The 14,346-nt window shown below is 40.1% G+C and overlaps 1 protein-coding gene across 1 annotated transcript in view; it reads right to left on the reverse strand.

Annotated features, from left to right (window-relative positions):
* LOC138949168 (uncharacterized) overlaps positions 1–7,024 on the reverse strand; it is a gene marked incomplete in the record, with an annotated part of 7,479 nt that extends 455 nt beyond the window's left edge. The window contains 9 exon segments of the mRNA XM_070320937.1: positions 12–49; positions 466–557; positions 985–1,144; positions 1,726–1,886; positions 2,284–2,520; positions 4,681–4,969; positions 5,289–5,400; positions 5,681–5,841; positions 6,866–7,024. Coding sequence (XP_070177038.1) covers positions 12–49; positions 466–557; positions 985–1,144; positions 1,726–1,886; positions 2,284–2,520; positions 4,681–4,969; positions 5,289–5,400; positions 5,681–5,829 — 1,238 coding nt within the window.
* Between the last annotated feature and the right edge of the window lie 7,322 nt (positions 7,025–14,346).

A 14,346-nucleotide genomic window follows, 5' to 3' on the forward strand; every position in this document is an offset into this window, starting at 1 on the left:
GTGTGATGGACACGTAGATGTCGAGCACCCCGCAGAATACGACCGCTTCCTAAACAACATACAATATTTTGCAGGATATTCTTACTGTTCCTGAATCTCAGTTATAACCTAGAACTGTTACTGTAGTCATTCTCGGCTAAGCCTCAAATGTCCTCAATCTTCCTACAAGGAACACAGAAACAACACATTATAAGAAGGTAAAACTTTGAAATTTGTCATATATATACAGTTGTGTATTACTAAATATGACATACTGATCTTCATCAATCTTACCAGGCACACAGAGACAGCTGTACACTTTTTAAGAAGGTGGAACTTTCACAACTGTCAGGACAATGCTACAAACATTCCTTACACTGACATCAGGATCTTCATTAATCTTACAAGGTCGTGGTCAGACATAAGAACGTGTAACTTATACCTCTGTCGCAACAACTGCATGCTAAAAGCTTAAGCATTACTTACGATGACATTGGGGCCTTCTGGCACTGCAGTATTTATGTTGGTCGACGTTGCTTGGCTTGAGACATCCGGATCTCCAGAAGTAGTTAAACTGGCTGTTTAACGAAAGAAAAAAAGAGAAAGAAACAAAATAAGACAAAAGAAAAGGCTGTAAACAGCCGTAACGTTGTGCTTGACGAAACTACCAATTATGTTTAACTGAAGTAAACGGACTAGAAAGGAATCTACGCAGAGCGTCTGAGCCCTGGATTCTTAAATAAGTACTCGATGTATATAATTATACTACCACCACCCGTTCATGTGTATTGAGTTCCATAAAACCCTTCTCTTATCTGTACTTAAGCAACTAAACATCGCTTCTTTACTGTCCAATAGTGGACAACATGGTTTTAGAGAAAAGTGTGCGTGTATTTTTTTCTCGTCCTATACGTTGCAAGTTGTCTCCAGATTTAGTTACCATAACATTGTGCGTTCTTTGCTCTTTTATGTATCTTTGTTGAGTCGTTTTGTTCTCTTGCTTACCTTCACAAGCACTCTTTTGAATATCGGTGAGGATGGACTGGATGTCGTGAAAGGAGGTCAAGGTCAGCACGTGCGTACAAATGGGGTCACTGGCCGCTGCCTGCAGTTCCCTCAGATAGTAGCCACCCACTCCCACGGCAAACACCGTGGTCCCCAGTTCCTGTCAATCATACGCTACATGTAGCTTTGCAAATTGGCAAAAGCAGCTCACCCAAACAGGGAAAAAACAAACGATCTTATTTAAAGATACCGTCCTTCCCGTGCAAACCATCTAAGATCTGCCAAGGCATACAGTTTACACCTCGTCCTAGATAACTGAAATATGTTCCCTCGGGTGTAGTTTCCGGATGATACGTGTAATACGTATTTCATCGCCAGAGGCTCTGGAATCCCCAGAATAAATACCCGAGTCATCCAGTAACACATAATTCTTGAATGTTACTTCGATGATAGGGAACATTTGTCGACTATTCAATGTGAAATGTCTATTCAATGTTTACTACCGATTTTTTGCCCCCCCCCCCCCCTTAACAAATGTGCATGGGCACTCTCTCTATATATCTATCTATCTATCTATGTCTCTCTCTTACTTTCTGTGTCTTTTGACTCCCTCTGTTATCTCTTTCTAATTCTCTCCCGCTCGCTCGCCCCCATCTTCATCTGTCCTTCGTTCCACCTATATTAGTCTATATCTCACTTTTGACTTCAATTCTAACAAAATAGTTTTTGATATTAGGATACCTTGAGAACCTGAGCAGAATGATTTGTGGATGCGAAATTGGACTTTCCATCAGTGATGAGAATGGCCACTTTTGTCGCATCTTTTCTAGCTCCGGCGGTCGTGTTGTACAGAATATCGGCAGCCATGTCCAGTCCTTTATATGTGCTAGTTCCACTATTGACTTCAATTCAAAGAACAAAGTTAAGAAAGTCAAATGGTTTTTTGTTTGTTTTTATTTTATTTAATATACAAACGACATTGTACTCTGTTTATTATTATTTGTTGGAAATGGAAAAATGTCATCTGTTGACTAAAAGGCTATGGAGTTTAACATCAAAATATACTTCTTGTACTGATGTATCTTCTGGCAATTTTCGCACGTGAAATGTGACATCTAAAAGGTACATAATCACACACTCACACACAAACACACACACACACACACACACACACACACACACACACACACACATACACACACACACACACACACACACACACACACACACACACACACACACACACACACACACTTGTGCGCGCGTGCATACACTGAGTATAAAAATTAATTTGCTCACTCTTGTAAGTAGAAAGCAGGAGACTCTTGGCTTCTGCCTTCGTGGTATAGTCATTGAAGTTAAAATGAACTTCTGCGTTACTGCTGTACACGATGTCGGCTACAAGCACGCCGTCAGGGGATATGTCCATGGCATCGACCACATTAGCAGCAAATTGAAGCATGAGCTGAAAATCGGAGGGAAACACGCTGCCAGAACTATCCAGGATAAAAACCAGGTCCATTTTGGTGTCGCACGCTGCAGAAAAAAAGAATTTACCAAGAGATTAAAAACAAAAAAGGTTAAACATTTCGAATGCTATTTTGTTTTAACTTCTTTATATTTTGCTTTTTCCGTCTTTTATTTAATTTAAGAAAAACATTTTTCCCTACGTCATTGCGTTAATGGTTAATGCAAGTTCGATGCACGCGCATACCACTTCATCTACACTCGTTGTCAGTTTAAAATTTGCCAAAGTGGTTAGCTCACACACGGATATTTAATTTTCACTGTGAGGGGAGGTCAATATTTTGTCTATATTTTGTATGGGCGATTCTTATAGCATTTAATTGAGACTGGTGCGACTTTTTGTTAGATCTGTTGTCGGCAACTAGCTCACAGTCATATTTGATATTTATGGAAGATCATTTAAATACAATGTCAGTTGTTGTTGTTGTTGTTGTTGTTGCTTTTTTTTGTCTGTCACAAATAGTACGATTAAGTTGGGCAACCTAGAGATATATAGATATATTTGTTTTATCTTTCTTTCTTTATTTGGTGTTTAACGTCGTTTTCAACCGTTCAAGGTTATATCGCGACGGATTTTAAATTTAAAAAAAAATATATATTATGGCAAATAATGTAAACTGTTTAAGCACAGTCTATGGGAAGAACCAAAATAAAACGATCAGGTTCATGCTACACAACATATCTTTAATATTTCGAATCTCCTCAAAAAACACGATTTCTAAAAGACACAAAAAATGGCAAGCTTTTCGCTGCTGCATAATACGTGAAGAGATATCATGACATGTTTAATTAAATGAGCATTGAAATTGTGTTCGCACCAAAGAATATCTTACTGTGGAAGATTAAGCAGTGGGGCTTAATTATTGTTTAGGCCTTCACAGTTTGACAATGATTCTGTCAAGATTATTAAACAAACAAGTCGCGTAAGGCGAAAATACAACATTATTTTAGTCAAGCTCAGTCGAACTCACAGAATGAAACTGAACGCATTGCATTTTTTCCGCAAGACCGTACACTCGTAGCATCGTCTGTCCACCGCTCGTGGCAAAGGCAGTGAAATTAACAATCCAGAAAAACGCGGTAGCGGTTGCACTGAGGAGGATAGCACGCTTTTCTATATCTCTATTCTTTTTAACTCTCTGAACGTGTTTTTAATCCAAACATATCATATCTATATGTTGTTGGAATCAGGAACGGACAAGGAATACGATGAATTTGTTTTTAAATCGATTTCGGAAATTTAATTTTAATCATAATTTTAATTTTTTTAATTTTCAGAGCTTGTTTTTAATCCGAATATAACATATTTATATGTTTTTAGAATCAGAAAATGATGAAAAATACGATAAACGTAAGTTTGGATCGTTTTATAACAAAATAATTTTAATTACAATTTTTAGATTTGTAATGACCAAAGTCATTAATTAATTTTTAAGCCTCCAAGCTGAAATGCAATACCAAAGTCCGGCCTTTGTCGAAGATTGCTTGGCCAAAATTTCAATCAATTTGATTGAAAAATGAGGGTGTGACAGTGCCGCCTCAACTTTTACAAAAAGCCGGATATGACGTCATCAAAGACATTTATCAAAAAAATGAAAAAAACATCTGGGGATATCATACCCAGAAACTCTCATGAAAAATTTCATAAAGATCGGTCCAGTAGTTTACTCTCAATCGCTCCACACACACACACACACACACACACACACACACACACACACACACACACAGACACACACACAGACACACAGACAAACACACACACACACACACACACACACACACATACACACTCACACACACACACACACATACACCACGACCCTCGTCTTGATTCCCCCCTCTATATTAAAACATTTAGTCAAAACTTGACTAAATGTAAAAAGAAAGCAAAATTGAAAAATAATTTGAAAGGTATGAAATACGTATGATACCATTACATTTGTATATTGCTTTTCTATTTTTCCGCGAGAAAACAATAATAACCAAAGTGCTTGCCTGATTTTTGTTCCTAAAGTTATGACACTTTAGCTGTATACAATCAGGGACAAATAGACTGAGTTGGAACTGTTCTGTTTTGGACCGACATCGTTTCTCGCAATGTTGGGATCACCTCTGTTATCATACAAGGAGCGTTTCAGTACTGTGTCTCTTTTTTTCTAATCTTACCAAAGTTTGTAGTTAGATTAGCCTTGCTTGTGAACGTCGTGCGGCTTCCTCCATACATCTGTGCCCACACATCTCCCTGTTGCGCGAGGCTTCCTGGCATTGACGTATCATTTCCCAAAGCCAAAAGCGTGGACAGAGCTGCTGCGATGCCAGAGTAGAGTGGTTTGCGCAGTTCAGACCATGTGACTGACGACCACTGGATGCCCAAGGAAGCAGAGACGTTGCTGCAAGCTAGCACAAGGTTGTCGTTGTTGCAGTCTTTGGTGGCCGTGAACATTGCTTCTGTCACCTGAAATGATAATGCAGGACACTTTTAAAGCTTTCAGAGCTCTCACCATCATCATTAGTATCATCATCATGATCATCATGATCATCATCACCATCATGACCATCATCATCAACATCATCATCACCATCATCATCATCATCGTCATCGTCATCGTCATCGTCATCGTCATCATCATCATCAGTGACATAATGTATTGTAGATTCAATCGGAGCTGAAATACACAGGACCTTTATATGTTAGTGCCCAAGCAGGTTAGATAAGTCACCCTCACTCAACAACAACAACAACAACAACAACACATGTGAACATTTTTCCAAACCTGCCAGATGCCGCCATGGAAATTTGGTCGGTAGGTGGCGCTGTCCGCACCGTCACGTGACGCGACGTAAGCAGCTCGGCGTACAAATAGACGGTCTTCAGACAAGATGCAACTGTTGTGATTAAACAACAATACACACAATTAATAGGACGGACAATTGAAGTAAGCGAATGACAAAAATTATCAAAGGAACACTAACCTTTGCTCGTTAAAAAAAAGTATGGAGCAAATCCATCTATAATAATATGTAACTTATCATACCTAGCGGATATTTTGATAACAGCTTTCATTTTACAAGCAAAGGCAAAACATAAGTCAGCCACACAATGCCTTTTTTAACTCAATATTTAACATGAAACTACTAGGAATAGTGAAAATCAAATGAAACCTACTTTGAACGGATTTTCTCAACGACAGCGTCAACAACATCTGATCCACGTGCCCCTTCTTGAAGGGTTGAGTCTTGGCCTTGACTTTTACCTTGGCTTAAGGTCGTCATACAGGCAGCCATAATGACGACGAAGGTCGCTGACAAGGTCATGATGATACTGAGCTAAAAGCAAGAAACGTTTCAGAAAACAGATGTAGATTCTGTCACATAATTATTTAAGACAAAAAAGAGCAACAACAAATTTGTAAAAAGTATATATTTCAGTAGAAAGCTATGTTTCTTTTCAGACAGCAGATGAATAAATAAATAATTAAAAAACCAAACACACACCTTTTAAATCAATCAATAAATAAATGATAAATAATAAATAAATTATTAACAGGTCGCGTAAAGCGAATTTAATACTTTTAGTCCATCTGTCGAACTCGCAAAATGAAACTAACCGCACTGAATTTTTTTCAGCAAGACAATATGTTGACAAAACTTTGCGGCCGAGAATGCGCTGAAATAGTGTCTTCCTAATTTGAATAAAACTTGTGTTTTTGTCCAGCTTGTTTTCATACCAAACACAACATATGTCTTTTTTTCTTTTTTTTTTACCTTTGTTTTGTTTTGTCTATTTGTTGTTTTCTTTTTTTCTCACTTTTTTCTGTTGACCTATAGTTTTAAAGAAATTCTCAAGTAACTTATGCCTTCTTATCCGCATGCTTTTACGGAAGATAGTAAGTTTCAAACGTTTCGTTCTGTAAACTACAGGTCTGAGTGAATTAACATTCCATTACGCTAACCAGCTAAATTTCATTTTTCAAAATGTATTTTTAAAATATTTGCTACTGGAATATTTCCACATTTCCAGATCCTTGTTTAAAATAAAACCAAAACAATAAACTAATTATTTTTTTAACCTCCATTTTGAAAGGTATTTTGCAGATTAAAAAAGCTCAGAAGAAACCTTAGTTTATCTGTTAGTTGCTTTGTAAAGAACGAGGTCTTCTTAGGGACATCAAACATTTATTGAATCTCCGAAGGTGACAATTTAAAAAAAAAATCTCAAACATTACTATTTCTGTCAGTTTTTTTGTTTTCTTTTAATGACCCTCTCTCTGTTTATTCGTCTCTCTCTCTCTCTTTCTTTTTTCTCCGTTTTTTCCCCTTCGCCTACATATCAACGTGTGGATATACTCACGATAAGACTCCTCCGTATGGTGTCCAGATAAGTAACTTTCTGTTCTTGGTCTCCGAGTACCTCGCCAGTGATTGATTCCAACTAACGGGGAGGGGAAACGGGTAGTCCTTTTATATGATTCGAACGGATTGAAAACGGATCTGCAATGCATTGTTCGGTGCTCAAAGTTTAGAATCAACCGTTTCTAAGAAAGAGGCGTTTATGGACAAGAAGGGGTGTGGTTTGGGGGGTGGGGGTTGTTGTGTTTGTGTGAACATGAAAAAAAACCAATCTGACTGTCGAGTCCTTTACCCCGGAAGTTAACAGTGAGTAAACACATTTCATCTCTGATTGGCTTGAAGTCACGTGATCAGCTCTGCCAACATTCTTTTTCCTCCATGTAACATCAGCACCAATAACAAGTCGCGTAAGGCGAAAATACAACATTTAGTCAAGTAGCTGTCGAACTCACAGAATGAAACTGAACGCAATGCAACGCAGCAAGACCGTATACTCGTAGCATCGTCAGTCCACCGCTCACGGCATAGGCAGTGAAATTGACAAGAAGAGCGGGGTAGTAGTTGCGCTGGGAAGGATAGCACGCTTTTCTGTACCTCTCTTCGTTTTAACTTTCTGAGCGTGTTTTTAATCCAAACATATCATATCTATATGTTTTTGGAATCAGAAACCAACAAGGAATAAGATGAAAGTGTTTTTAAATTGATTTGGAAAATTTAATTTTGATAATAATTTTTATATATTTAATTTTCAGAGCTTGTTTTTAATCCGAATATAACATATTTATATGTTTTTGGAATCAGCAAATGATGGAGAATAAGATAAACGTAAATTTGGATCGTTTTATAAAAAACATATTTTTTTTACAATTTTCAGATTTTTAATGACCAAAGTCATTAATTATTTTTTAAGCCACCACGTTGAAATGCAATACCGAAGTCCGGGCTTTATCGAACATTACCTGACCAAAATTTCAACCAATTTGGTTGAAAAATGAGGGCGTGACAGTGCCGCCTCAACTTTCACGAAAAGCCGGATATGACGTCATCAAAGACATTTATCAAAAAAATGAAAAAATGTTCGGGGATTTCATACCCAGGAACTCTCATGTCAAATTTCATAAAGATCGGTCCAGTAGTTTAGTCTGAATCGCTCTACACACACACACACACAGACAGACACACACACACACACACGCACATACACCACGACCCTCATCTCGATTCCCCCCTCTACGTTAAAACATTTAGTCGAAACTTGACTAAATGTAAAAATGAGGCGATGATGTTCCCAAGATCAAGCAGATGGATTTGGTGGCTATAACGGTTCTTGGGTGCTGGATGTTCCCTTTTGGCTCGGAATTCACCTTTTATGACTTTATGGAACTTTTAAGAAACAGGGAAAGAAGGGGCTATGTGTGGGTGGGTGGGTATGATGGTGGAGGGGGGGGGGGGGAGGGGGGTTCCGGCACAAGCTTTTAGACGTTTAAGGGGGACTTAAAGTCTAATTGATATTTAGGTTTATTCTGATAACTTGCTCATTGCAGAACTGGCTTTCCCACTGCAAATCGTTTTTAGGGGGCATTCATTTATAGTCATGCCACCATACTAAAAATTTGAAACAAGAAGGTCTTTCAAGTAATATGTATCACCTGTACACTGGTTAATTATTCTTTAACACCGAAGGTAGATGTGACGGCGACAGCACTACGTCAGCAATCCAAGCTTCTAGTTTTGTTGTAAAAACCATTCGCTCAATGATAGAAAGGATAGTTTTGGGAACGTTTTGAGTTTAGACAAAACGAAACATTAATAAACGCTTTAATTTTTATTTCATTGCGTTTCCTCTATTATCCCAAATTCTGAGAAATTCGGGTCGCTTCCTCCCAGTGGAAAGCTAGCAGCACTCAGAGTCGCGCTACCAAGGTGTGTGCGTGTTTAGATGAAAATCAGCCACCTGCATTTATGGCAGAATGACCGAGGTCTTTTACGTGCCACTATGGTGAAATACAGACAGACAGACAGACAGACAGACAGACAGACACACACACACACACACACACACACACACACACACACACACACACACACACACTTACGCACAGACGAGACAGCAGTAATCTTGATTTGCCAGTCTGACTTATCTTGTCTATTCTTCACCATTTGTAGGACTATAGGTAGAAGCCATCGACTTACCTGATGGTGACAATGCAGGGCCTGTACTGACAATGTCAAGATTTATGGCATCAAAATGTACGGAAAAAAACCAGTTTTGGGCGAAGAAGAACCACATAATCCACTCATTAGAACGTAAAATACAAGCCTGGTCGATACAACTACTGTTCCCACGTCTAAGGCTTTACTGAAAATATATGGAAAAAAACCTGTTGTAGGAAGATGGCTAAAAGCGGAAACTACTCAAACAGGTAAGGCGACAACAACATTCTTAGCTTTGTACGACACCACTCACTATCCCTTCGAAAAGCAACTTCTGTTCAAATACAGTTCCAACATTTCTGGCTTCAAAATTTACGAAAGATAAAGGTTGTAGCGGAGAAAATTGGACGATATAGCTCATTCACTAAACCTGAAAAATGTCCCACTTGTAAGGCTTTGCTGAAAATGTATGGGGACAGAAAACGGTTATTACGGAGAAACATAGAGGATATAGCCCATTCACTAAACCTGAAACATTTCCCACTTGTAAGGTTTTGCTGAAAATATTATGGGGAAAGAAAACGGTTATAGCGAGGGAACATAGAGGATATAGCCCATTCACTAAACCTGAAAAAGTTCCCATTTCTAAGGTTTCGCTGAAAATGTATGGGGAAAGAAAACGGTTATAGCGAAGAAACATAGAGGACATTCACTAAACCTGAAAAAGTTCCCACTTGTAAGGTTTTGCTGAAAATGCATGGGAAAGAAAACGGTTATGGGGGAGTAATCCATTCACTAAACTTGAAAAAGCTCCCATTTCCAAGGTTTCGCTGAATGAAATTTATGGGGAAAGCGAGTTATAAGGACGATCTAACCCATTTACTAAACCTGAAAAAATTTCCTATTTCTAAGGTTTCGCTGAATAAAATGTATGGGTAAAAAGAAAACGGTTATGGGGAAGAAATAGCGACCATAAAGCCCATTCACTAAACCTGAAAAAGTTCCCGTTTCCAAGGTTTCTAAGGTTTCACTGAATAAAATGTATGAGGAAAGAAAGTTATAAGGACGATATAGCCAATCCTGAAAAGTTCTCATTTCTAAAGTTTCGCTGAATAAAATGGATAGGAAAAGCAAGTTATGAGGACGATATGGCCAATTCATTGAACCTGAAAAAGTTCCCATTTCTAAAGTTTCGCTGAATAAAATGAATAGGGAAAAAAAGTTATAAGGACGATATAACCCATTCACTAAACCTGTAAAAAGCTCCCGTTTCTAAGGTTTCGCTCAATAAAATGTATGGGAAAGAAAACAGTTATAAGGACAATATAGCTCATTCACAAAACCTGAAAAAGTTTCCATTTTTAAAGTTTCGCTGAATATCTATTGGGAAAGAAAACGGTTATAGCGGAGAAACAAAGAGGATATAGCGCGTACACAAAACCTGAAAAAGTTCCAATTTATAAAGTTTTGCTGAATAAACTGTATGAAAAAAACCCCATTTATAGGGGAGTAATATGGCCGATATAACCCATTCACTAAACCTGAAAAAAGTTTCCATCTCGCTGAATAAAACGTATGGGGAAAGAAAAGGGTTATGGGGAAAGAAACGGGTTATGGGGGAGTGGGAGAAAGGATTTTAGCGGAAAGTCCTCCAGCAGCTTAAGCGACAGAGAAAGGGAGACCATCCATCTCCCTGCACCCCTCCGATCAATGGCGCAAGTCCCGGCAGCGGCCAGACCCCTCCTCCCTGCTTATTTCCGACACTAATCCGAGGAGATAATTTGCTGGAAGAGCCACTCAGCGCCTGATCCGGGGAGACAACTGCTCATTAATGGCGGCTGTGGCAGAGCGGTCTCGGGTGACCCAAAGCGCGTGAGGAGTCTCGGCCACCCCCGCTTCCGACTGAGGTCCCGCAAGGCCTCTTTCCGGGTCACGTGCATCAAGATGGCGGCAATTCCTTTTGTGTGTGCTTTCCTTCCTCCTTCTCCCTCTCTCTCTCTCTCTCTCTCTCTCTCTCTCTCTCTCTCTCTCTCTCTCTCTCTCTCTCTCCTCTGATAAGGGGAAGAAAACAAAAACCACTGGTGCAGCGCTTCTCCTTGAAAGCAACACCCTGAACCGCGGGAGGCTGTCCTCCCTACCAAACTTTGACAAAGGATACCCGCAAGGGTATTTTGAATCCCCAATTAGCCACTCACGCTCACCCTGCAAGCGTCCACGTACTGAGAGCGTCTGCTCAGATCAGCCTCATTGTCAGTCTGACTCCACCTCAGAGACAACGGACAATGAGGTGTTTCACACAGCCCGTAAACGCAAAAACCGCTCGCATAAACAAAAGGCAGCCGAACCAGAACTGTCGGTCAAGACTTCTGCTCAGACAACCGAAGGCGGTAACGCCCAAACCAAAACAAACAGACAAAAGAAAACCCATCAGACTGGAAAGATAATCAAACCAGATCAAACAAAACCAGTGTTCCTCCAATTTCCATGCATCCTTGAGGACCTCAAAACAGGCCTTGCAACCTTCAGTGGCCTCGGTTTGGGAAGAAATAAGCAGATCAAACATGTCGTAGGGGAAGTCCTGCTCATTCGCCCATTACCCCAAAACAAATGGCTGATAGGCTGCCACGGCTCAAAACAACAACAACAGCTCGAAAACATGACAACTCTAAACGGCATTCCAATTAAATGTTCCATCCCCGTCCCAACTACAGAAGGAGTGATCAAAGGTGTTGATCGGTCACACACCAACGATGACATGGTACACATGGAGTTCGTCACCGTCACAGCTGATGGGGGTCAGACTGGGTTGGTAAAGGTTGCCCGGCGCCTTACCAACAAGGGTGGCTCCTCTTCATCGGCAGTAAGGCTGACCTTCCTGACGGCCGTGTTGCCTGACACAGTCCGCCTCGAGAACCAGGGGTTTCGCGTCACTCCTTTTGTGGCTCCTGTGAGGCGCTGTGTCAAGTGCAACCGGTTCGGGCATTCAAAAGACCAGTGCCGATCCAAAGCAATTCGGCACAGTGGAAGAGTAGCATGATGAAATGATGAGTACTGTCTGGTTGCTGGAGAACAAATGACGAAAAGACGCGATCGCAAGAGCTTTTATAGCACTCGATTGCGTATCCGCTTTATTCGTAAAGTGTTTGCAAGCACTCTCAGCAATCGCAAGGCCATTCGCAACATTCGTAAGACATTCGCAAGGATTCGTAAGGCTTCGAATTTTCAATATTTTTTTCTGTCCATTCCTCTCTTTTTTGTGTGCCGAATACAACATGTTCATAATTATTCGCAAGGATATTCGGCATTATGGGCTGAAACTGCAACGTACACTCGTGGTTTTTGCACGAGTGAGTTTTTACGTGTTTGACCGTTTTACCCCGCCATTTAGGCAGCCATGCGCCGCTTTCGGGGGACAATCACCTTACAAGTACTGTATCCTTACCTAGCATCTATACACAGCTAGTTTGCAGAGTGCAAGAAGGTTTGCCAAGCTCCTCGCAATCTGGTTTAGTTCGTAACAAGGCCTGACTGGACGTAACAAATTGCTCAATCTGCTTGCTGGGATGTCGCCCTGAACACCATACAATGGACGGATCACCCGGCAGATCGACCTCAACGCCAGAGAGTGGTTCCGAGTGTTTATGTTTTCATTTCTGTGAGAAACGACTTTCATTTTGCCCTGGTTCCATCCATTTATGTCCGCCCACTCGTCTCCTGAATGTGTTTGGTAAGCCCGAAAAGTAAACTTTCGGCTCTGGTCTTGTGCTTTTCAGAAGGTCGGTTTTTATATAAATTATACGCTGAGTGCAAGTTCAAAAGGTTTGGAGGACTCTTAACACATTCGAAAAGAAATGAAAAGAAAGGAAAAGAAAAGAAAGCGGAAAAATACAAAAGCAGAAAAAATGGGAACAAAGCAATAAACTAAGTAAAACACACAAACACACACGCAGGCACGCACGCACGCACACACACAGACAGACAGGAAAAGAGTCCTTTTAAAACCTTTTTTTTTTTTTTAGAAAGAAGGATATCTGAGTCCTTTCTGTTTTTGAAACAGAAGATGTTGGAACGATGCTTTCATGATCTCGGCATCCAGAAGACGGATTTCACATAGTCCTAATTTATTGTCAATATTTAGTTTGTTTGTGTGCGTGTGTTATTTGACCAAATAATCAAGTTTTCTTGAAATTGAAAGAAACCAAAATTTGTCACATGGAATAAACAAGATCTAACTGACAACACACAAACACACTTGCGAGAAACAGAGAACGCACTTAATTAATATCTTCGACTGAGAATGCCTACCGTTAAAAGTTTCCCCAGAAAGACGAATTCCGAAAATACCTGTGTCGGATTTGGTTGGGTTGTGAAAGAGTGAACACCCTTGCTTTTACGGGGACAAACATTGGAGGGGCCAATCACAAGCCAACCTCAAGGCAATAGTCTGACGGCCATATTTGTTTCAAGCTGATAGTCTAACGGCCATATTTGTTTCAAGGTGATAGTCTGACGGCCATATTTGTTTCAAGCTGATAGTGTGACGGCCATATTATGTTTCACGGTGATAGTCTGACGGCCATATTTGTTTCAAGGTGATAGTCTAACGGCCATAATCTATTTGTTTCAAGGTGACAGTCTGACGGCCATATTTGTTTCAAGGTGATAGTCTGACGGCCATATTTGTTTCACGGTGATAGTCTGACGGCCATATTTATTTCAAAGTGATAGTCTAACGGCCATATTTGTTTCAAGGTAATAGTCTAACGGCCATATTTGTTTCAAGGTGATAATCTGACGGCCATATTTGTTTCACGGTGATAGTCTGACGGCCATATTTGTTTCAAGGTGATAGTCTGACGGCCATATTTGTTTCAAGGTGATAGTCTGACGGCCATATTTGTTTCAAGCTGATAGTCTGACGGCCATATTTGTTTCAAGGTGATAGTGTGACGGCCATATTTTTTCAAGGGGATAGTCTGACGGCCATATTTATTTCAAGGTGATAGTCTAACGGCCATATTTGTTTCAAGGTGATAGTCTAACGGCCATATTTGTTTCAAGGTGATAGTCTGACGGCCATATTTGTTTCAAGGTGATAGTGTGACGGCCATATTTTTTCAAGGGGATAGTCTGACGGCCATATTTGTTTCAAGGTGATAGTCTGATGGCCATATTTGCTTGAAGGTGATAGTCTGACGGCTGTTTTTGTTTCAAGGTGATAGTTTGACGGCCATAGATTTTCAAGGTGATAGTCTGACGGCCATATTTGTTTCAAGGTGATAGTTGACGGCTATATTTGTTTCAAGGTGATAGTCTGACGGCCATATT

Source organism: Littorina saxatilis, linkage group LG15 (genome assembly GCF_037325665.1).
Source record: "Littorina saxatilis isolate snail1 linkage group LG15, US_GU_Lsax_2.0, whole genome shotgun sequence".
NCBI lineage: Eukaryota > Metazoa > Mollusca > Gastropoda > Littorinimorpha > Littorinidae > Littorina > Littorina saxatilis.